The 25,321-nt window shown below is 33.0% G+C and overlaps 1 protein-coding gene across 5 annotated transcripts; it reads right to left on the bottom strand.

Moving 5' to 3' along the window:
• Positions 1–459: 459 nt before the first annotated feature.
• On the bottom strand, positions 460–25,300 carry HMMR (hyaluronan mediated motility receptor). Of its 5 annotated transcripts, none has more exons than XM_007473975.3 (18): positions 25,142–25,300; positions 23,299–23,397; positions 22,452–22,540; positions 18,812–18,868; positions 16,127–16,315; positions 13,028–13,117; positions 12,849–12,949; positions 12,283–12,357; positions 12,010–12,188; positions 11,015–11,163; positions 10,649–10,863; positions 9,487–9,603; positions 9,048–9,206; positions 8,425–8,577; positions 8,252–8,345; positions 7,412–7,588; positions 4,381–4,543; positions 460–2,188 (listed from the first exon to the last, which is right to left on the bottom strand). In XM_007473975.3, the coding sequence occupies exons 1-18, from the start codon at positions 25,185–25,187 to the stop codon at positions 2,145–2,147; spliced, it is 2,196 nt and encodes a 731-aa protein (XP_007474037.1). In that variant the 5' UTR covers positions 25,188–25,300; the 3' UTR covers positions 460–2,144. The 5 variants fall into 5 exon arrangements, with proteins under 5 accessions (XP_007474037.1, XP_007474038.1, XP_007474036.1 ...); XM_007473976.2 differs by having other exon boundaries at positions 460–3,290; positions 22,452–22,543; positions 25,142–25,299; XM_007473974.2 differs by having other exon boundaries at positions 22,452–22,543; positions 25,142–25,299.
• Positions 25,301–25,321: the final 21 nt, after the last annotated feature.

Here is a 25,321-nt window from a genome sequence, read left to right as displayed (position 1 = left end):
TAAAATACTATTGAGTTTTCCACTTTCCAAAATGGTACTTTTATTTGAAGCCTATCTCCCACTTATTAACATTTAGGGTGACTTTTTTATGTCCAATACCCCTACCACTATATTTAGGACCATTTTTATTTTTAAATCAAAATGTCAAACATTTACTCATGGCAAGTTCTGCAATTTACCCAAAATTTTTCATTTAAAAAATCCTGCTATTAATTCAGAAAGAACTCATTGTGGTTTAAGTCACCTAGTCACACAGTATCAACTCAAAATATAGTATCACATAGTCTCAAAGCTAAGGATGGGAAGTAACTAAAAGTGGGGAGGGAGGTAGTCAGAGAATCCTTGTGAATTTTGATTGTATCCATAAAGCTAAATTAAATACATCCCAGGCCGCACATGACTTGGTATTATGTAGTGGCAGTTTTGCATAGTAAAGAAACGTGAAACACACAAAACAGATTTAGTATGAGTAATTATATTTGTTATCCCTCTTTTTCCAATGCCTAAAAGAGATATTAATCTGACAGAGGTTGAGATTAGAATACATAAAAAGGAAAATAAAGCCATAAGAGTAAGAAACAGTAAATTACTTTGAATAAATCAAATTAACATTCTGAAACAATCCAATTAAATGGTTTACTTGACTAAATGTGGACAATACAGTATAAAATAAATTATTTCCCTGATTCTGAAACCTAAATGTTTTCTTAAGGCACCTTCATATGATTACAGAGATAATAAAATGTCAAAGATGAAGAACTTGTTACTAGAACTAGAAACCTAAAATTTTTTTTAATAGTATCTGAAGGAAATCTGACATTCTTCAATAGCTGTAAAATACTGAAATATTGATGCAAACCCATTTGTGAATAACAGCTAATAGAGTTGGCTAAAGGTAGAGGGATTTAAAAAATCAAAATGCAAGAAAGCAAAATCATTGATTTCTCCTATAATTGTCTTATTTCATTTCTCCATACTACATAAGAAGATGGCTAATATTACAGTTTGTACTAATTACTTGAGTTCCTCTTATAAATAGTGCTATAAAATGAAAGTGAAGGTTCTTCTCTTAGTCATTTAGCTTTCATGATAAAAAGCATATAAAATCCTTCTACTCAGTAAAGCATTCCCTTTAAACTTAAAAACTAACTCATATTATTTAAGATAAATACATTGCTAATTTGCAAAAGTATATATATGCTGTTTACTTTAAAAGGGGGAAAAGCACTTGAAATATATATGGATAAAGTAAACTGGAAATAAAAGTTGAATTCCAAATATGAAATAACAAATGGATAGAGAAGTGATTTATCTTACTTCTGATATTTATTGGTCAATGTCAAAAATTTTTGAAAAACCTGCTTTATAAGAAGAAGCCTCAATATTTTAAGAATAAATTACAAGATTAAGATTTAATGTTGTAACTAAATTACTTGGAGCCTAGATATTTTATACATAACATTATAAGATTTTAATCTTTTCAATGAAAATAAATTCACATTGGCAAATTTATCCTAATGACAATTTATAGAATGGTGTCAGCTATAAGGCCTATTAACACTGCCCATTTCATAGCATCTGATTTGCAGCTTATATAACATTTGTTATGATGTATATAAAGCTATATTTTTTTCTCTTAAGTACTCTAAGTGCCATCCTTACTATGGAAAATGCAAGTGAATTTATTTTCTATCAATAGACTAGAATTTCTTTCTATGAAAAAAGTGTGTATTTTTGTGCATACATACCTTTATATATAGCTAAATAAATAAAGGATTACCCTCCCCACTACGCCCCTCATGCTCCTTGTTAGGATCCTAGTGAATTAAAATTTATTCTTCTTTCTTTTACAATTTGAGTTAATATTCATATGTAGAATCCCAAGGGGAAAAGCACCTCTATCAGAGGCCTCTAATTCTTATTGGAGAGAATAACCCAAGGTCATCCTTCTGGCAATGGTCAAATATTCAAGGCAGAACTAGCCAGGAAGAGGCATGTGTTTATTAATTGGCTAATACCAAGTATATCTAAACAGTTTTAATCGCTTCTTGTCTTCTTTTGCTTTTAAGTTTGAAACTATCTGTAGGTTTCCCTAATTAGAGCTTCATAGAGAATCATCCATCTGGGTCCAAATGGCCCTATAATCATTGGGATATTAGACAAAATTGTCCACATCTTGTTTGCCAACCTAGAATAAATGAAGAAACATGTCAACCCTCTGTCCTCAAACTTCTCAATTCATGTACCTCCAAATCCCAAAATATAGATCTGGAAGTAAAGAAAATAAATATCTTGCTTCCAATAAATCTGGACCTATCTATTTCTACCCCCAAACCCCATTGCAACCCTCCAAATGAGGAAGCATCTTTAACACACATCAAAGATGACACATTTCCCATACAAAAAGAAAAACTGTGACATCTTATAAGAGCACCATACTATCATTCAGTATGAACACAGAATTGGATGACCAATAGCATCTACTACCAGTCTCTAGATAACTGGAAAGAATATCCTCTAATAAGGCACATTTGGATGGATAAGTCATTCTAATGGGCTTTCTCCTTCCTCCTTTTTGGAAAGGCTATTAGATTACTAAAAAATAACTCCTTTGGAGAGGGATTTGTTGTAAATGTAAGAATTGAAAGGGCTAGGTAAAAATGACTAAGTCTTGTATTTTAAAACTCATCAAAATCATATTGATTCATATACATTCAAAATGCTGCAATACGTAGCTCTAACTTAGCAATTCACTCTAAATAGTCATATTAAGTTTAGTATTTTAATTTTTATCATTTCTGTTTCTTTTTGGCTGAAATAGTGCAATAACAATGCAAAAAATTGTACTGGAAGAACAAGTAATATCAATAATTTTTTAAATGAAAATTAATCTAATGGCGGTATACAGAGAGAATTAAAAGAGGAAAAAGAAACCTAAAGAATGGAACCAGCTATAGGCTACTGTAATAACCTATACATGAGGTTATTTGATAAGGGTATAGACTGTAGTAGTACTAATATGAAAGGAAAGGGACAAGTTTAAGAAATCTGAAAAGGAAAACTAAAATGGAATATTATCACTAGAAATGGGGAGTCAAGGTTAATGGATTACCATATACTTTTCATATAGCTAAATACAGGTGAATATTAAATTATCAGCATTATCAAAATCTCATAAATTTGAGTATTCCAAATATCAACAAATTATAAATAATTCTTATAGATTATTTGTGAAGTCTTCTCTCATGATTCTAGAAACTCCAGGGGATTTCAATAGCATTTTCTGTTACCTGGAAGAATTATTAGAAAATATATTAGCATACAAAAACAATGGGTTTACTTTAACTAATTATCATTAGTTTCTCAGTATTTATAGTGAATTAACAAAGTACACTTTACCCAGAGCTTGCTAAAATTTTGTCTGGTCTCTAAATCCATAAATCTGTAAAGCACATTCAATCAGCATCCTTCTTCAAGTTAATTGGAATGCAATATGTTCCTACAGAATACTTACCTTGATAAATATGCCAAAAATGCATTGACACTACTGAAAAATCTCACCTTTAATTAGAATAAAATGGAACTTTTTAAATCTCTCTCCATATACAGTGAATGTAATAGCATAATGAAGTGATTCCCCTTCTCCTTTTAAGTTTCATCTTACAAAATAACATTAGAATAATACTTGATATTATTACCATATAAAAATAATCAATAATTCTTTATGAACTATTCTGAACCAGTGCTCTGCACTAAATTGTTTCTCTCTCTTCACTAAGACTAAAGACTTTGAAGAAAACGAGTATAAGTTCATGGAAAAACTGTTCTCTCTGAGGACAGAATTAAGAGGATGACCAGACAAGGGCAAAGAGACTTTTGATCCACTTGCAAGCAGTTTCTTCTTTCTTGATGCCTGATTGGGCTGAGTAAACCAAATCTTTGTCTACTTTGTTTAATAAATGTATCTCAAGTTCTCCTTTGATGAGGTGGAAGGGAGAATCCTTGGAGGAACCATTTGAAGGAGGATTAAAATGATTCTCAGATAATGATCCTATAGGATGTGAGGACATTTTAAGTTATTATTGTTCTGAGACTTACCTAAACTCTGAACCCTTTCTCAATCTTGACTATGGAACTTTATTTATTGTTCAAGAATATCATAAATCATAATTCCCAAAAAGTTCTAGTTAGAGAAGACTTTCAAAGACAAGGAGGAAGCTCTGCCCATTTTTGGACCTTTCTCATTAAGCAACAATAGTTAGAATGATTTAATTCATAAAATTCTTTCTGGCAGGTTTGTCTCCAAAACAAAGAGCATCTTTTTTTTTTATTCAGCAGGAGCTACTTTTGAGTTAACCAAGCAAATTGAACTTTTCTTACCTTCCTTCAAAGGTACTTTGGGAGAAAAGTTTTCTTTACTCTCATGCTGAAAAGCTTTAGAAGGATCAAACCGCTTGAAACCTTTTGCTTCATTAATTTGTTCCTGAAGTTTTTTCCCTACTTGTTTTTCCTTGGCCAGTTGAGAACGAAGTTTAGAAACCTCCTAAATAGAGGGGGGGGGGGGGGGGAAATCAACATTTAAGTAATTGTTATTTGTTATTATGTGTTATTATGTGCTAAAAATGTTCATTGTAAATAATGCACAAAGTTTCCAAAGCACAGGTTCTTAACCTGAGACAGAAAGATCCCAAAATATCTGTGGGGGGAAAAAATTACCTCTTTATTTCCACTAAGATAACTCTTAATGAAAACATGAAAATTCCACTCCAACTGAGATTAACATTCCTTCCTTTAATTATTTAAAAACATTCTGAAAAAGTGGTTCAAAAGTTTCACTAGACTGACTGCCAGAGGGGTCCATGACATACACAAAAAAGTTAAGAACCCTGGTCCTAAAGGATGCTTTAAAAACAGATTTCAAATTACTGTTGCATTCAAAAGATTTAAAAATAATAATTATGACTTTGGGTTTTTTTTCCCTTTTGGCATAGCTGTGAACTAAATTGAGAGATGATTTTCAAGATGGTCACTTAAATATTATCTTAACTGACATGTGAATAAGAATGTTATATTTTAGTGAAAAGGATAATTATGTACAAGGAGTTAAAGGATCTGAGTATGAGTCTAGGTTCTTCCACTTACTATTTAACTTACTAGTGAGAACTTGAGTAAATCATTTCCCCACACTTTAGTTTCTTCGTCCATAAAATGAAGAGGAGGAGTAGTATGGGCAAGATAATCTCTAAATTCCCTTACAAGTCTAAGTCCTATGATCCTAAAAGAAACTTGTCTTAAAATAGAATATCTTTGTTAGGGGGCAGCTGGGTAGCTCAGTGGATTGAGAGCCAGGCCTAGAGTCAGGAGGTCCTAGGTTCAAATCTGGCCTTGGTCACTTCCCAGCTGTGTGACCCTGGGCAAGTCACTTAAACCTCATTGCCTAGCCCTTACTATTCTTCTGCCTTGGAGCCAATACACAGTATTGATACCAAGACAGAATGTATGGGTTTTAAAAAAAAAAGGTAACTGAAATCTAAGTCAAGGGAAGAAAAGGTTTAGAGCAACTTCCTCACTATGTACTCACTGAGGTCAGACCAAAATAATTTACTGAATAAATTATGTCATAGGATACTCAGAAACTCTTGAGGTGTGATAGCTGTACCTCTGCTGGTAACTTCCAAGGATTTAGATGAGAGAATGGAAAAGGGAAAATAAAAATGTATAAAATGGAGAAAGTGAATAGTTCCATTTGTATAGTAGCAAGTTTGAATTCAATTCCTGGCAAAATTCTAAAATAAATGGTTTTATCTTGTTAGTAGTTAGGAGGAGGTGATTGAGGGAAGCTAGGTAGCTCAGGCCAAAAAATAGGCAATCTTGGGTTCAAATCTGACCTTAAGACAAGTCCTACCTGTGTAACCAGGGCCAAGTCACTTAACCCCTTTTGCCTAGCCCTTATGGCTCTTCTGCCTCAGAACCAGTACATGGTAATAGTTCCAAGACAGAAGGTAAAGTTAAAAAAAAAAAAGGTCATAATCAGTAAGTCATTTAAATTAATTTTATTTCTTTTTAGGACAAGATGGCTACCATGGCAAAGCTCTGGATATATAATTCATAAAATTTAGAGCCAGAAGGATGCTTAATGATCTAATCCAATTTCTTTATTTTAATGATGAGGAAATTAAGATTCTAAGGGCTTAGTGACTTAGATAAAAAGGAGCAAAGCTGGGATTTAAACTCATGTCTTCCAACTCAAGTGTCCAGTGTTCTTTCTACTGCATCAAACTACCTCTTTCAAGTTCAGACACTAAATGTCTTTCTGAAATCCAATGTTTCATGATTTCAAAGTGTATTAACAGTAAAAAAAAGTTGAATGATAGTATTTTTAGGTAGGCATAGGACTGTTTAACTGGATGGATTTATCTATTAATATACAGATATTAATCTGAAGTAATATGATACATGGTTGTTTAGCACTTAAAATTAATTTTTGACAATGATTTGGATAAAATAATGTATGGCATTCTTATAAAATATGAAAATGACAACACTATAAAAGGGGTAACCAATACATTAAGATAACAGAATTGGAATACAGAAAGTTTATTAGGTTAGGATGGTAAGCTGAAGCCACCAACATGAAATGTCATGGAATTAGATGTAAAATTTCTTGATTTGGGCTAAAAAAAACAAAACTCAACAAACAAAAAAACCCTACACAAGTAGAGGCTATGATGTATTATGAAGAAATAAGTATCCATAAAAAAGACCTATAAGTTCTATTTGACATCTATTCAATAAATCAATAGCTTGATTATTAGGTTGGATTAATAGAATCAGTGACCATAATGGAAATTAAAAAAAATATATATACTGGGATCTAGTTAGACAGGCTATATCAAGAGTACCTTTTCCAGTTTGGGATGCTGTGTTTAAGAAAGGACAATGAGAAGTTAGAGTATACTAAAAGGAAGGCAACCAAGTTGAAGAGGGAACTAGAAATTATGCTATTAAAGTTTATGGAAGGAACTAGGGATATTTAACATGGAGAAGAAAAAATCTGGGAAGGTGTGAGAGATGATTATCACCCTTCAAATATTTAAAGAGTTGTTACATGGAAGGGATAGTAGATTCATTTTGTTTGGATCCAGAGAGTAAAACTAAAAGCAGCAAATGAGTTGATTTGAAATAGATTTGAATTAAACTTAAAACTTCTTAATAATTGGAACTGCAAAAAGACAGAATGATATGCATATGATGTAGTGATTTCCATCATTTGAACCATTATTTGAAGTATTTCAATAGTAGTTCCATGACTATGTTTGAATATTGTTAGAGGGAGATTCACTTAGTCCAACTCTTTGGCAGAGTTGTCTTATACTTGTGAATAAAAGAATGAAATATTAAATTTACAAACCAATTTAAGCTGGTTATTTTCTTCTTTTAACTTCATGACATGTTTGATTTTTTGCTTTTGATTCTGATGACCCAATAATTTGGCATATGATTCACTAAGTTTATTCAGTTCTTCCTGTGTAGCACCATGTTCATTCAATAAAGCTCTCTTCTCTGCTTCAAATGCATCCAATTGTTGCTAAAAAAGGATTAACAAAGAAAAATTTAAAGATCAGAATTTGTAAGTTCACCCACAAACATTCAAATAAATCTTAGAAATTAAAATTTAACATATTTTTCTAGCACTTCTTATAGCATAATGGTAAAATGGTTATTGCGTTTCCATATATTGAGTTTTCTTTATCCTCAAATTACAAGGTATTCAACCTTTAAACAAAAATCAGAAACTAAACCAAAATTTTTAAAAGAAAAAATTATTAGAAAGGTTAATTCAAAAGATTTTAGCATAACAGTATTTATTATATATGCCTGTTTTAATAAGAAACTCAATAGAAAATAGTTTTCACACTATGAAAGGGAAAGAATCTTTTTTGGGAGAGCTCAAGTCACAGCTAAAGGTTCTGTGGGCTTTCTTTTAACCCTTACCTTCCATCTTAGAATCGACACTATGTATTAGTTTCAAGGCAGAAGAGTGTTAAGGGCTAGGCAAGTGACTTGTCCAAGTTCATACAGACCAGAAGTGCTGAGGCCAAATTTGAACACGGGACCTCCTGTGTTTAGGCCTGACTCTCAAACCACCGAGCCACCTAGCTGCCCCTCACAGCTATTATTGTAGTTAAGTAATTGACATTAAACATTTCTATGGTAATCAAAAATAACTTTAAATTTATAGTGGACGAACCTCAAAAGGCTTTGTTTTGTTATAAAGTTCTTCATAAAGAAGACGCCATTTTTTCACATCTTCAGTGAATTCCATATTCTTTTCTCTAGTTTTTCTAAGTGAAGAAAAAAAGGTTAATTAACAAAAAAGTAACACATTTCTAATATGACAAATAGATGTTTGTAAGATGTTACCTTGTTTCTTCCATTACAAGTTGTTTGTTAAAGTCTTCACTCTGTTGCTTAAGTTTATTCTGTAAATCAGATATCTGTTCTAAAGAAGAAGCTATTGCTTTTCTTACTTCTTCTTCTTTAAGTGCCAATTTGCTCTGCATGTCTAGAAACACCCTTAGATTTGAAACAAATAAAAAAAATCAACTAAATATTCTAGTCCTTCATGCAAAACAGCAAGTTGCAAATGCATGATTTTAACTTTCATTTTAGTTACCACAAACATTTAACGTTAAAATTCATAAAAGCAAAATCAAATCCTATAAACCAACCAAATGGAACACACAGCAATTCGCTACCTGAACTAATTGGTTTATAACAAAAATCTCTAATTAAATCTTATTTTTATGCTTCTCTTATGAAGATAAACAGATTCTACTATTCTAGTAGAGTTCTGGGCTCATCATGCAAATTACTAAAACCATTTAATAAGACATGAGGGAATTATAATCTATAAAGGTGAAGCAAGTACCACAATGATGAAATTGGGGCTGTTTTGAAATACTAATGAATTGTAAGAAGGCTTATGTAAGCATGGTGCTTAGCATTTTCTCCATATAGTAATAAAGTGTGTAGGCGGCTTATACCTTGTATATTCTTCATCCTTTTTATTTTTAGCATGCTGAATCTCCACCATTTGCTGCTGAATAAGCTCAACTGTTTTTTCTGCCTTAGCAGTTTTTCCTTGTAGTGATGAATTCTCATGCCTTAGATCTGTCATCTCTTTAGCCACTGAGACTTTATGGCTTAACAACAAAAAAAAGTCAAGGTAAGTCTTCTAACCATTGTGCAGTGACAAACTAGTATACTGTCAATTTGCATAGTTCAAAACCTATTTGATGCACATAGGATGAAGAATGGGAAAGGTTCTAATTCAATTGTACACTGGGACAACTACAAATTCACTAAAGATAATAGTAGTTGGGGTATCATTCCTCCAGTGTTCATCTTTCACCACAATGTTTCCAATGTAGGTTTTACAAAAGATGCATAAAAATTGGAGAAATTGGATGGTAGACTAGATACCTTTCAAATTCAGCAATGACTTCTTTAAGACTTTGTAATGTATTGTTGTATTTTTCCTGCCAGTGCAGAATGGCCTGATTGTGTGCTTCACTGATTTTCTCAATTTCATCCTGTTTCCTTAGAGAAAAAAAAGATAAAAACTTTTATTTTGTTTTTTTGATCAAAGGGAGATACCAAAGAATCACTGGGGTCAAATTGTGCAAGAGAATGAGACTGACAAAAAAGAAACACTTGGCATAAAGATACTTCACCAAAATGGTTTCTCTGAAACTATTACAAGGCCATTTGGAGTCATTATAACAATAACTTTTCTTAGGGATTGTTATTGCTCAAGGACTTGAGAAAAGATAGCTATAAAACAAAGAACAGAAAGAAAAGCTTTAAAAATCAGCCTTTTGAGGGGGCAGTTGGGTGGCTTAGTGGATTGAGCTAGGTCCAGAGATGGCAGGTCCTGGGTTCAAATTTGACCTCAGACACTTCCTAGCTGTTGTGACCCTGAGCAAGTCACTTGACCCCTATTGCCTAGCCCTTACCACTCTTCTGCTTTAGAAGCAATAGACAGTATTGATTCTAAGATGGAAGGTAAGGGTTTAAAAAAAAAAATCAGTCTTTTGAGAAAAGTTTCACATGCTTCTTAAAATACTAAGAATGGACAACAACACAAACTTTTTTTTGGTTTGAAAATATGCTTGCTATTAAGCTGAAAATCAGATTGGAAAACTAGGCAGAGCTAAAATAAAATTGTAGTGGAAAAAAATCAATTACAAAATGTGTTTAAACAACGTAAGAAAACAAAGTCATGAACAAGTGAATTAAGAACCTATCACCTGATACTCCCATCAATATGATATGTTTTGAGATAGAATGGACCTTAGAAATCATTTAATCTAAGCCTCTTATTTTACAGATGAGGAAACTTTAGCCCAGTTAGGTCAAGTGATTTGAGATGCCTGAGCCAGTTAATGGTAGCAGTAGGGCTAGAGAACTCAGGTATTCCAAATTCCGGGCCCCTATTCTTTCTACACATTTAAGAAGCTAAATAATCTCAGAACTTGCCTCTTTTTCAAAAGGTCACAGTTAAAATCTGTAAAGCAAAAGAACCAAGACAGAATGTTTTTTTTTGTAATTTCAACTTATAAATTAAATCAAATATTCTACAGACCCCTTGAGCTTTTCTTCTAAGAGTTGGAGCTCTGTAGCTTTGGATGTACTCTCTTCTTCCAATTGCTTCACCAGTCTTTCATCCTGTTCTTCCTTTTGTTGCAGTTTATCTAGCTCACTCAATGCTTGTTTTAATTCTTCCTCAAAAAGATTTTTCTCATTAATCATCTCTTCTTGGAATAGACAAAGCTTCTGATTAAGAGTAGATGATAATTCCTATGATCAAACATCATCCCAAATTATTCTTACATATTAGAAAACCAAAATTGAGAAGTGTATATCAAGATGGAATCAAGCAACACAAATACTAAGCTTAAGAATCAATAGAATAATATTTCTTCATCTTGGAGAACAAGTAAATATTTACCTGCTCTCGTTGAAGACACGAATCAATTTCTGACTGCCTTTGTGCCAGCTTTTCATTTTCTTGTTTTTCTAGAGTTAATCTTTCTTTCAAGCTTAGTATCTCGGTACTGAGATTTTGTTCTTGTTCTTTGCCTTGTCTGACAAGTTCCTCTATAAAATGACATTTCAAAAACATCATAACTAGATAAAGCATTATACTTGGATGAAAGCAATTTCACATTAATAGTCCATTTCTTTTTTACTATTTAAGTAGATTTAAGCATTCACTAAGCAAAAAACCCAAAAAACTCCAACTGCTTTAAGTACACTTAATTATCTGTCCTGTTTCTTCACAAACTGTATTATGCATTAATTCAAGTCTCTAGAAACAAATATTGTAAATTTTTACCAGTTTAGACGGAAGAAGTAAAAAGTCTGAAAAATTCAATAGGTGAAAAGAAATGCAAATGTATTACTAATTAGATTGACAATGTTCTGGGAGATGGGAAATGCTTAATATTGGTAATTATCATGCATAAAAATTCCTGACCGGAAGGTTTAAAAAAAAATCTATTTAGATATTGAGACAAGGCCCCCTACTGACATTAGTGCCAAGAATAAATCACATTAGAAAAACTTAAATTCAATTAATCATATATTATTATAGTAATGTACTCTCAAAGAAGTTTTTGCCTGTTATAACATTTCATATGTTTGAAAAATGCTATAATTAATAAGTTGATTAAAAAAACCTAGTTCTTTACTCATTACCTCACCAGAAAATCAAGAATTATGTTTTAAGGAGCATTAATGAATTGTATTCAAGCCACTTAAGTCTTTACTATCATCAGAGAATTAATAAGAATTAACATTATTAGAGGCTTAATGGTTTTGAAAAAAGTCTATAAAATATATTTATTTCCTTGACCATTCAGATTTATATAGCACTATTTTCTTTCTTTCTTTGCTATTTTTAAGCTATCATTTATGTGATTTAAGTGATTTAAGTAATTGTACCTTTTTCCTTTTCAAGTGTGTCACATCTAGTGTTCAAGTCTTTAATGTTTTTAGATAATACATCCACATTTTCATCCAGAGACTGCTTAAGGACTAAAATCTCTTGATTCCTCTGATTCAAAGTCTCTTCTAATTGGACAATATCCAACTTATATTTTTCCATTTGATCTGATGTACAGCTTTATTTAAACAAATTTAGAAAAAATACAAGTTTCATTAGACATTTTTCATATTTTCCTAAGTAAAAATCTCTTGAGAAGACATTTACATTACCTGATTTCTGTAATATATTTCAAGAGGTTTTCAATTTCTAACTTTTCTTCAATGTTTTCTTTTTCTGAAGTAACTCTACAAAAAATGATGGGATTTATGATATTTTAATATGGTCTCTTATGGCCAAGGTAAAGTTTTCACTTTAAAGATTTTTTAAAATTACATAAATTGTCAGGTTATATTCTAAAACCAGTGAATAATCTTTTGAATAACTTAAACACTTAAAAAAAATTCAGAACCTATTGAGAAATTCAGGTATCTATAAGAGTCAGAATAGCTACCCATAAGACCATCAAACATGACTCACTGAAAAATCTGAATTCTCTAGATGGAGACATAACAGTAGTGGAACCACTTCATCTTTAAGTTTACAAATCAATTAAAAAAAAAAGGATTGTCATGGAAAGTGAGCCTAAAAAATTCTGACAATAAGTCTATGTGGAGAAATTGTGAAAAACAATCTAATGGAGGCTTTCATTCAAATTAGTTTTGCCCAGTGTTAGGTGCATTATCTAATCATAACTGGTTAGAAGAAATAAGGTCTTTTTTCTAGTTTACCAACTTACATTTTTTCCTCTAGTTGTGACAAATTTCCTTGAAAATGATGAAAGTTCTTCTGTGCCGAATACAGTTTGATTTCCATCCCTTCTTGTTTATCAACAACATTCTAAACAATAAAATGACAACTGGTAGTAGGAAAAAACTCTTATGGTCTTAATAAGACAAACTTGAAAATAATACTCACCTTCTTCTTTGTTTCCATCTTATTCTTCAGTTTCATTAACTCTAAGCTTAGAAGACTTATTTTCTTCTGGTGGTTACCATCTTCAGAAAACTTGAAAACAATTTAAAAATCAGAAACATTTTAGCTACAAATAATTAAATAGTGTCAGTTTCTTGTTGACCTAACTATGGTCTTTTCCAAAATACTGCAATAGGGATAATCACCTGATGTTTCAAATGTGAGAGCAGTTCTAATTCTCCATTACTGATCATACAGACTCACACACATTTTATTCACTTTGTCACATGTGCTCCAGGACATCCTGATATGTTTAGAGGCTTCTTAAGCAATAGCTAACCCTGTGCTATGGACTCCTCCTTCTAAAACCCCAGAGCAGACCTATTTGCCTCCTTAAAACACTAAATTCAAAATACTCACTTCAGCTCTAAACATGTATGTAATAAGCAAAGCCAATCACAATCAAGGTTTAGTAAAGTTGTGCCTTGCTCATTCAATAGAGGATGATTTGGGGAAAACCTTAGAATTCTTCTTTAGAGATACAACAATCTATTTAGTGTACTAAAAATCATTATTTTATTTGCAAATCCTAATAGAGAAAACATGTATTTTAAAACATGCTTACAAATTAATGTGATTTTCTTAGATTATTTTACTGGTTCCAAATGATATGAGTTTATATCACGTACAAACAAAACAGTTTTAGCCCAAATTTTAATCCTCTTCTATCTATAAGCATTTTTCATAGGAAAGGATTTATTGACTGTTCAGTTTTCAAAATTATTAAAATGTGGATAGAACTTTTCAGAAATCACTTAATTTAATAAAAGAAGTCAATTAAGTAAACTCCTTAAATTGCTTCTTGGTATTGAACTTATTCACTAATTGCATAAAATCCCTATAACTATAATTGTCTCTTAAAATCATAAATAGGTAATTCTCCTTATTTTGGTCAACTAGTCCATGTGGAATCAGTAGCAAAATGTAGGGAAAAAATCAATCTATAACTGTTTAAAATGAGAAACATCTATGCCCAAAGGGTGCTAAAAGACCATCTGCCCTTTGATCTAGCCATAGCACTGCTGGGTTTATACTCCCCCAAAGAGATAATAAGGGAAAGAATATTCATAGTTGCACTCTTTGTGATAGCAAAAAATTGGAAAATGAGGGGATGCCCTTCAATTGGGGAATGGCTGAACAAATTGTGGTATATGTTGGGGATGGAATACTATTGTTCTCAAAGTAATAATGAACTGGAGGAATTCCATGGGGACTGGAACAACCTCCAGGAATTGATGCAGAGTGAAAGAAGCAGGACCAGGAGAACATTGTAAACAGAGACTGATACACCGTGGTACAATCGAATGTAATGGACTTCTCTACTAGCAGCAATGCAATGATCCAGGACAATTCTGAGGGATTTATGAGAAAGAACACTAACCACATTCAGAGGAAGAACTGTGGAAGTAGAAACACAGAAGAAAAACAACTGTTTGATTACATGGGTTGATGGGGATATGATTGGGGATGTAGACTCTAAATGATCACCCTAGTGCAAACATTAATAATATGGAAATAGGTTTTGATCAAGGATACATGTAAAACCCAGTGGAATTGTGTGTTGGCTACGGAAGGGGGTGGAGGGAGGAGAGGGAAAGAATATGACTCTTGTAACCAAGGAAAAATATTCTAAGTTGACTAATTAAATAAAAAAATTTTTAAAATAATAAAAATAATATAAAATGAGAAACATTTATAAAATGTCACTTTAAGAAGAGGGAATAAAATTCTATTCAACAAATACTTTTAGTAACACACTCAGAAGAAGAAAAGAAATCTGAAAGGGAAGAAAGGTAGATTTTTGTCAAAACCTGGGGGAAAAAACTGTGGTAGAGTAGAAAAGAACTAAAGATGGAGGCCCAGGTTCAATCCCGAGTTCTGTTCCTAATCAGTCTGATGGTGAATCAGACCATTTATTTAGGCATTTTGGACTTAGTTTCCTCATCGGTAAAATAGGGAGGCTATACTTATCAGGGTCTTCCTGCTCCAGAAAGTGCTGTTTTGGGGTTTTTTTTATTTACCTTAAGAATTGCCAGGGTATAAAGGAACGTGACTATGTACCAAGCTGCTCCCTACTAGAAAGATCTCCCAAGTTGAGAACAAGCAGATGAGAGGCTGACCATAACATTAATATATCCCAGAATAAAACTACTTGAGGAAAAAATATATGCATGCATTAAGCAAAGAACTATATGTTAGAGCAAGAGCTCAATGATAAAAGGGATAAAGTATGAGATCTGAAATATGGCTGACCTGAGTTCAAATCCTTCCTCAGGCACTTACTAACTTTATAATCATGTGGAAATCACCTCACTTCTCTGTCTCAATTTCCTCATCTGTAAAATAAGGATATTAGCACTTAACTCACATGGCTATTGTAAAGACAAAAAGAATGAATGGGAAAAACACTGTTCAAAGCTTCAAGTGCTGTATAAATTAAGATTATTAGTATATAACTTACTTATGCATGCATAAAAATTCATAGCATTATTTATTTTAAAAGAAAAAACCAAGGTATAAACTATAATGCTAATAATCATGAAACTAAAATTCTGCATGTGTATTAAAGTCAAAGTACATTGTCTATGATTGCTCAATAAATAATGGATAAATTTTTTTAGCTTAAACCCTTTCAATCTTTATAATCATGTTTATTTAAATTGGGAGAGGGGGTGTTATGTGGAGGTTAGGGAAAGGAACTTCTGAAGAACGGTTGCCACAGTGTGTCTTACGGGTTACAATAATATGTGTCAGTATAACCATAAAAAGAAACTTTCTAGCATTCACAAATTTAGATTGAAAAGACCAAAAAAATTTTCCAAGATACATAAATACATATCTCATTTGCAAAGCATAGATATTCTGAAATTAATGAAAATATTCAATAAAATTATTTAAAATCTGTATTCTTAAAAAATAATTATGAAAAATGATCACTACTAAGGCAGTTTTCATACTCAAGGAATACATTTAGTAACTAAGATAACTAACATTGCTGACATAAACAAAAATAATTTGAATTTAAATGGAAGGTCTAAATACCTTTATTTTTAGAATTTCATTAGCTCTAGTTAATTCAATAAGCTGCTTTTCCAAAGATGCAATATTAGCTAAGAGAGATGTTTTCTCTCTGACTGCTATGTTGAGCTTTGCTTCCATTTTCTCAAACTCTGCTTCCAGATCTTGAAGATGTTTATTCTGTATTCCACGCTCTTGGACTAGGGCACGTATCTAGAATCAGAAGAATCAAAAATAAGTTCCATTTATGCAAATGCACACGCATTGAATTTCATATACCAATAAAACCTAAATTTTGCATATTTTAATCAACCAATACTAACTTTCCATGCCTATGTTCCTTTTACTTTAATTGTATCTTACGTACCCCAAAGGTATTTTTATTTTTTATCTATTTTTTTTAAGCTTACCTTCCATCTTGGAATCAATACTATGTATTGGTTCCAAGGCAGAAGAGTGGTAAGGGCTAGGCAAGGGGGGTTAAGTGACTTGCCCAGTGTCACACAGCTGGGAAGTGTCTGAGGCCAGAATCTAGAACCTCCCGTCTCTAGGCTTGGCTCTCAATTCACTGAGCCACCCAGCTGCCCCCCAAAGGTATTTTTAGCAATTTGAACAAATAAGAATCAACAATTTTCCCCCCAATTGGACTTAATGATTTAAAGTAATCTTACAGGAAATTTTATCAAGATTTAAGATCTACTTATGGATGAAATTAAATAAACAGTTTCAAGTCCCACAGATTTATGTATATAAACTGTTATGGTTGGAAGGGATCTTAAGAGATAATTTTAAGGAAATAATGTCAGAGCAGGAATAACTTCAAGGTCATAGTTAATAGTTATGTTAGTAGTAGTTAGTAGAACTAGTTAGTAGCTCAACTGGAATTAGAACTCATGTTCTAGTGCCCAATTCAGGGCTTTTTTGTTGTTGTGTTTTTTGCTATACAGTACTAACTTCTTCAATTCCCTTAAAAAATATTCTTACTCATAAAATCATACAAAAAGTTATCATGCCAACAATTGCTACTATTTTTATAACCATACGCTTTCAAATACCTAGTATGTGACAAAAAAGCTTTTGAATAAGTAAATCTCACAAAAATTATTTTCTATTCCTTTAACTTTAGGATTGTCATTAGTGTCAACTTCTAAAATTTATAAGGTATTTTATCAGGAATCATTGAAAAAATAACTAAATTACAAACATTTACTGAGTAGTTATTATGGAAAAGATATTGTGCTAATAGCTAGAGATACACTGTATCTTATGTTATATAAAGACTTTTTGTAATTCTAAACACCATGTCATATGAGATGGCTCTCCTTGCTAAGGTAAACCCCTCTACATACCACTCTATTTCATATTCTTCAGGAGATTGCCCCTTTATCATCCTCACTCTCTCACAAATTTTCAATCTATCCCTATCTACTAGCTGCTTCCCTAATGCCTATAAACATGCTCATATCTCCCCCATCCTCAAAAAATTCTCAGTGGATTCTCATAACTCTACTCCCTATTGTGGCTAAATTACCCTTTCCTCTCACTTTCTTTTAACTCTCTATGCAGTCAGTCTTGTGATGTGATAATTCAACTAAAACTGTTCTTACCAAAGTTACCAATGATTTAACTGCTAAATCTGATGGCCTTTTTCTCAGGCCTTATCCTTCTTGACCTTCTCTGCAGCTTTTGACACTGTCAACCATCCTCTTCCCCCTAATACATTCTTGTAAATGTTTGTGACACTCTTTCCTTATTCTCCTCCTACCTATCTCACCACTCCTCAGTTTCCTTTGTTATATTTTCATCCAGGTCATGCCCATTACCCTTGAGTGATCCCAAGGGCTCTGTACTGGGCCCTTTTCTCTTTATAATATTTTATTTAGTGATTTCAATAGCTCCTTTGGATTCAATCATTATCTCTCTGCTGTTGATTTACAAGTCTACTTATCAAGTCTTAACCTCTTATTCGAACCTCTAATCTCACACCTTGAACTACCTACTATACATCTCAAACTGGATAATGTAAAATGGAGATTTGAACCCCAGACTTCAATCCCCAGAAGTCCTTGGTAATTCCCAGAATTCCCTATAATCTCACCCAAGTCCCCACCTGGGCGAAATCACAATTTGTATTTAAACTGGCTGTAATGCCTACTTTGGCCTCTTTCTTCCTCTATTTGGACATGGCAAGATGTAGTGAGTAAGATGTGAATGGGCTAATCAGTCCTAGGCACATGGGTTTATCATTTTGTAATCCTTGATTTGTAATAGTCTTAATAAACCTCACAAAATATAATACTTTTATTACTAGAAACTAATTTAATTTTTACAACATCCAATAGACATAGGGGAAAGTAAATTCATTATGTTTCTGCCTCAGATCCTTCCCACTTTCTAATTTCCCTGTGACTACTGAAAGTGCCATCATATGCCCAGTCACCCAGGCTCAGAATCTTGGTGTCATCCTCAACTCATCACTCTCTTCACATTCATCCCCTCCAAAGTCTTGTCAAGGACTGTTGATTTTACCTTTGTAATATCTTTCTAAAATGATCTTTCTAAAGTGAACTTCCTAAAATGCATGTCTGACCATGTCTATCCTTCCCTCTTCTCCCCTGCCCTCTCCCATTCCTTTGAACACACTCCAGTGGCTCCTTGTTAACTCTGCTTTGCTTTACATTTAAGTAACTGAAAATAATTTTTTCTTACCTCTTTCTCTTGTATCTTCAGTTTTTTCAGCTCTTTAACATTCTTTTGAGATTTTGTCTATTAAAATATCAAAAGACGCAATAGTAAGTATAATTTATGAAGCTAAAAATCTTGAGACAAATCAACTTTTATGGATCTATTTTATACCAAGAGACCCCATCTTGCTCCATGACAACAGAGGTAAACCTGGGTTTTGGAAAACTGTGCCAGCAAAGCACAAGTTTTCACAAGACTTGCAGAGGGCACCAGTGACAGCCTGTGACTTTATTCTGGGGAGCAGCACAGTGGCTCCAGGAGGCTGACCAGTTAGTAATGAATTCTTTGGTTACTTCAACCCAGGAAAGAAAGAAAAGTGGCCTTTAGGCCTATGCTTCCTCTTCTTGCTTCAGCAATGTTAAGGGCAGAACAAAGGACAATGGGGACTGAGAAGGTAAGAATCATACTGTTTAGTGACTTTATATAGCACTAATTTAGCTGATGGTATTCTATATGAGACCTATATTCAATAATCAGTGAGTAGACAATACTACTTGAGGCACTTAAGTCTGTTAGTCTTGACATTTTTGCCATAAATGACACCAGAAAATAAAGTTGCAGCTAAATGGAAGATTTATGGTTCATAGATTGTCCCTAGAGTAGCAAGTTAAGAAATTGGTGGTGCTGATGTCATCAGATGCCCAAATATAATTTCAAGTGTATTTAGTTATCTTGCATTTAAGTGCTCATGGTAAATATTTACAAAAAGTCCACTCTGAAAAGGTAGAGAATTTCAACAAATAACTAGTTAAGATCCTCCAAATTCAATGTACAAAACACACTTGATAATGGATGTCTTCAGTGCAAAATTGGGCACAAATATGGTTCAGGACAAAAGAATGAATGTGGTCAGAGACCTTTAGAAGACATAGAAGTCTCAGGCCTATATGTTATGAATATTTTTTTTGAGGGGGGGGGGAAACCTAATCAAAATAGATGGCCTAAATATAATAAGTAACAAATAATAATATAAATTATATTGATTTTAACATATTGGAAAAACCTAATAACTGATATGAATCATTCTTGAATCTACTTTAATCAACTAGAAAACTGACTTGTAAAATAATAAATATAAGTATTTATTTATTTATTTTTAGGGCCCTTACCTTCTGTCTTGGAACCAATACTTTGTATTGGTTCCAAAGCAGAAGAGTGGTAAGGGCTAGGCAATGGGGGTTAAGTGACTTGCCCAGGATCACACGGTTGGAAAGTGTCTGAGGCCTAGGCCTGGCTCTCAATCCACTGAGCTACCCAGCTGCCCCCTAAATAAAAATATTTAAAGTAAAATAGAAATCTAAAAAAAAGCTGAAAAATTATTCATTGTAATATTAGAAGGTAAAACATTATTGGCAGTTATCACCTTATGAAATAATGAAAAGCAATGGTATAAACTTAAGAGAAGCCCAGCTGAGCAAAGTATTCCCAAGGACATTTGAGGATGAAACAAGAAAAACAATAAATAAAATATAGGAAAATATACACAGAAAAGGCTTGTGCTAGAGGTGGCAATTTTCCTATAATGCAGGAGAGGCTACAATAAAAATGGAGCTGTTTAGGAAAATCAGGGTATTAAATTCTTGGTTTGGAGGAGTTATAATCCTTTTTCTAAAACCAATAGCAATATAAAGACCAGAGGCAACAGTAGAGAACCAGGCCTGGAGGCAGGAGTACCTATACTCATATCTAGAAACAGACACTTATGTGTGATGTTGGAACATCACTCAACCCTATTTGCCTCAGTTTCCTCATCTATCAAATGAGTTGGAGAAGGAAATGACAGCCAATCCAGGATCTTTGCCAAAAACAAACAAACAAACAAAACAAAACAAAAACAGAGCCACAAAGAGTTAAGAGGCAGCTGTGACTCAGTGGTTATGAGTAGGGGGCTGCTGTCAGGAATACCTGTGTTCAAATCTAGCCTTGGAAAAAATTTGTTGCTCTGTGACCTTGGATAAAAGGATCCACTGAATCCATTGGAAAAGGAAATGGTAAATCCCTTTAGTATTCTTGCCAAGAAAACCCCTAAATGGTTCTGGTCCATGGAGAAGAGTCAGACATGACTGAACAACAAAGTTGAAAGACCTAAGTAAGGGATTTTAAATTTATAAATAAAACTAAAGTTGATAACAAATTTTGAGAATGAGATAGAATTTGTCATTAAAGAAAAAAATCTTAAGCAACAATAAGTTTGAACTTTAGTATCCAAAGAGACTAAATTAAGGTCAATTTATAGTAGGACATGAAAGGAATTTAAAACAGCTCAAGCATGAACTAAAAAAGGTACTTTACTGTACTCTAAATTAAGGTAAAGGGCAATGATTCCTAATATCTTACCTAATCATAACTGTTCCTAGATTAATTATCTGGAAATGGAAGAAAAAAGTCTTAAGACTTGCTTTCCCTATTAACAGTATCCTTTTAATTCCCCCAACAATACTTCTTAAAAGATTGAAACCTAACCTATTGGATCTTTTAGTAACACTTACATGAAGATGGGGAAAGATCAGTCTTTTCTCAATCAGTAAATTCAGTTTGGAATGTGGATCACCAGGTGTTTTTTTGCCTTTATAAAATATATTCCAGGAACTAGATTCTTTAAAGTACAGATACATTATTATACACTGTAGCTTTTTGTATCAATCTTCTCTTCACCAAAGGGTATAAGTTCCATAGAGTCTGCCATTCCTGCTACCACCAATTGCCACCTTAAGGCCAGGGAAATTAAACAATTTGCTGCATCACAGTGAGACACAAGACAAGGAGAAATATGTACCAGACAGACCAAATCACCTCAACCATTTCCCTTAGACTTCCGTGGAAACTGGAGGACCCTATTGACCAAATGTCCTAGAACATCCATGTTCCCCATCTTTCATCCTAACCCTATCATCTAGGGGAGCAATTTCCCCAGAGAAGAGGCCTGCCATACCCCAAACCATCAACACCAAGTAGATGAGGCAGGATTTGAAAATGATTCAAAATCCAGCATTCTTTTTTGTCATACTGTAGTTAGCACTCAATATATTAGATATACAATTAACTACAGAATTTATATTAAGTATTCCTTATCTTTATATTTCATTAGTGATAAGTAGAGGATTGGGTTTTTCACTATATACTTTAAACAGGTATTGTATACTCTTTGAACATAAAACTTATCCCTCCTCCCCGTATCACAAACACACACATGTATATAATTCCAATATACACAGAGGCACTAGTAACTACAGTTTTAGAATAGTGTTCCCGCAACCCTACAGTTTTCAAGGAAATATCAAGAATTATGAAATCACAATCATTGCATAGGAACAGTTGAAGACTTGAGTTCATTTGGCATTAATAAGCACATTTAAATGAGATATACATGACCTTGTCTAGAATAGAATTTGTACTAATGGTGTCAGACAGAAGGTTACATTATGAACTTAAAAAAAAAAGATTTTACTACAAAAAATACAGAAATAGACTTCTTAAAACTTTGAATAACAACGCCTATTCATACATTCACAGACTAAATCAATCAGTAATTCAATTCAATCAGTAAATCAATCAATAATATCTTTCATTATTTGGTTTATATCTATCACATACAGTTTCTTACCTTTAATTCCAAAGGTTTGGTATTTTTTGCAGTTGTGGTTGTAAGCCTGTCTTTGCCATTATTAATACCCTCTTGATTTTCCATAAAAGCTGCTATAAAAATTAAAATTTAAATATAAATAGCAATTTTTCTAAAAAATAGATTTTAAATATTGTGATATAATTTATACTAGCTTAAAATATAAATACAAAGTAGCAGCCCAATTTAATCCTTTTGATCCAGAATAAAATTTAAAATCATTAGTCAAAATTTTATTCTTTCTTCTTATTTACAAATTCAGTTCTAAATTGTATATTGGCTAAACCTATTTGGAATGGAAGAATCAAGGGAAAGAGTGATCATGAGAAGAATCATTTCATCTGTGTCCAAATACCTTAATGTTGCTAGTTAGATTGCATGCTAGGTTTAGTACTTAATTACATTCATAAAATGTCAAGTACAGAGCAATCTAATCCTTCATAATTCATTTGATTTTGTACATAAGAATTGCCTGCGGCTTCAATTTCAAGCTCTCAGAAATACTTAGACATCTCTCTAAAATATAAAGTTTCCGATTTTTTAAAGCTTGAAATTGTTATTCAATTAGTCAAACATTTATTAAATGGATGACCTATATGCAAGTCACAATGCCAGGTGCTGAGAAAGCAGAGACAAAAATGAAACATCCTCTGTTTCTCAAGAAATTTAAATTCTACTGGAGGGGAAAGTAACTCGTACACAGATAAGCAAATAAAAAGTAATTTTAGAAGGGACAGAACAGTAACTGAGGGAGATGAGTAAATATGGGGAAAAATATATATATAAAAAGTATATAACTTGTCCCTTTCATTTTGGAAGGTATTATTACCCTGATGCCTCCTAAATCGTTGTGATTTCTCAAATGATACAGGCCCTTTTGGTATTTCTGAAGTTTTGACATCATAAGCTCCTGGAGAAGGCACACGACCTAGAAACAACAAAATCAAATATCTATGTTTTATTTATTCATTGTATTTATACAGTAAGATTTGGAAAATTAATAGATTAGTAGTAGCAAAAATGGAATTTGCAAAATAGAGCTGTTCATTTGTTTCTCTTCACCTAAATAACCAGATGTTTTGTTGTACCAAGATGCATTGAGAACTATTTTACTATCTTGAATGACCAATACAAGTCCTCCTTGAAATAGAAACGTCTTTATGGCATATAAGGGCATTAGGGAATACTTTGGGACTTTGGAAAACTAAAATCCTGTTGCACAAGAACTATAGCTATTGATTTCAGTTTGTGGCAAATATGAAAACTTAAGCCAAAATAAATGTGACAGCCTGCAACTTAACTTAGCTCTTTGGGCCCTAAGCATATCTGGCATAAGAATCACCACAATAAGAAAAACAACACAGCCTCAGATAGATTAAGGGAAATCCATTAAATATAAACAAATTAAATAAAATATGAATTTATATTAAATTCTGTTTTAAACAATGGGGTGATTTTCATTTAGAGAACTGGCTAACAAAGAAAAAACTACAATACTTTCAATGGGAGAGTAGAAAAAAAAGCAGAAAACATCATAGAATCCTAAGATCTCTAAGTTGGAAAGAACTCCAAATCATTATCCAGTAAAAAAGAATCATAGTTATAGTACTTCTGGTACAGTCTTCTAGTCTCTTTAAAGACCTTCAGTGAGGAGGAACCTATTTATAATAAAGTACCTAAATTTATATAGGACTTTAGGATTTTCAAATCTCTTTAAATTTTCTGATCTTATCTTCATAATAGCGCTTTAAGGCTGGTGCTATTATTATCCATTTTGGAGATTCTTGAAGAAACAAGAGACACAAGGAGGTTGAGTTGCCCAGGGTAAAACAGCTAGTAAGTGGCTAGGGAATTATCTGAAGGACTTCCTGACTCCAAGCTAAATACCAACTCAGAATACTTTGCCACCTAATTTCAATGACTACTCCCTAAAACATACCACTTTGGAACAATTCAGTCTTTTCCCAGCCCCCTTACTTCCCACTGAAATTTATCTATCAAAACTCCACATTTGTAAACATAAGAACAAGTCAAATCCTTCTTTGGCATAACTCTTCAAATTCCTATAGTCACATCAAGGTGTCACTGGATTTACAAGATCAAAGTGAATTTTAAAGATCAACTAGCCCAGTTATTTTTAACCTGGTATTCAGTGATTTAAAAATAATAACTGTATTTCAATATAATTTGTTTCCTTTGTGATACTATTTTAATTTATTTTAAAACATTATTCAGAGAAAGGGTTCATCAGACTGACAAAGTTCATCACCACACACACACACACACACACACACACACACACACACACACACACAGGGACTGTAACCTAGCCTGATATTCAACAGATGAAGAAACTGAAATTCAAGAGGAAAATTACTTAAGACACAAAAGAAGAGTAGTTAGCTTTAGGACTCCAGCCTCACAACATCTGGTACAATTCTTTGACAATTAAGAACAAATCTATTCGTTTTCTCTTAATAAAGTCATACCAAGTGGTGCTAGAATTAAATCAGGGTCTCAGGGGCTTCAGACTTGGGTTCTGGGGAAAGAAAGCGTCTGAAGGAGATGGATCATGGAAAAAGGTCAAGAGAAACTCCCCTGGCCTCTGATCCCAAATTATTTAGTAGAAGCCTCCCCCGTTGAAGACTGCACAGGCTCTCCTCCATACGCACCAGAAGGGTCATTGAAGCGTTTTAGCGGAGCCTTCGGGAAGGACATGTCAGGGACCAGACGTATCGTCCAGACAGGCCAGACCACAGCAACAGCTAACCTCTCACTTAAATTCGAAAAGTTCAGCTTGCTAGCCTCCTTCTCAAGAACAGCCAATCAGAACGTCATTTCCTTCTAATGCA

Source organism: Monodelphis domestica, chromosome 1 (genome assembly GCF_027887165.1).
Source record: "Monodelphis domestica isolate mMonDom1 chromosome 1, mMonDom1.pri, whole genome shotgun sequence".
NCBI classification, from domain to species: Eukaryota; Metazoa; Chordata; class Mammalia; order Didelphimorphia; family Didelphidae; genus Monodelphis; species Monodelphis domestica.
The sequence above is the reverse complement of the archived record's forward strand: the minus strand, read 5'-3'. Positions and strand labels throughout refer to the sequence as shown.

What these genes read in the sequence shown, in the direction of transcription:
- HMMR (XM_007473974.2), bottom strand. Translation starts at nt 25,187, where the DNA reads ATGTCCTTCCCGAAGGCTCCGCTAAAACGCTTCAATGACCCTTCTG. An exon ending in CACACTTGAAAAGGAAAAAG is followed by an intron (nt 11,164 to 12,009) that starts GTACAATTACTT and finishes GTCATTTTATAG; the next exon opens with AGGAACTTGTCAGACAAGGC. An exon ending in CTTGTAATGGAAGAAACAAG is followed by an intron (nt 8,346 to 8,424) that starts GTAACATCTTAC and finishes TTCTTCACTTAG; the next exon opens with AAAAACTAGAGAAAAGAATA.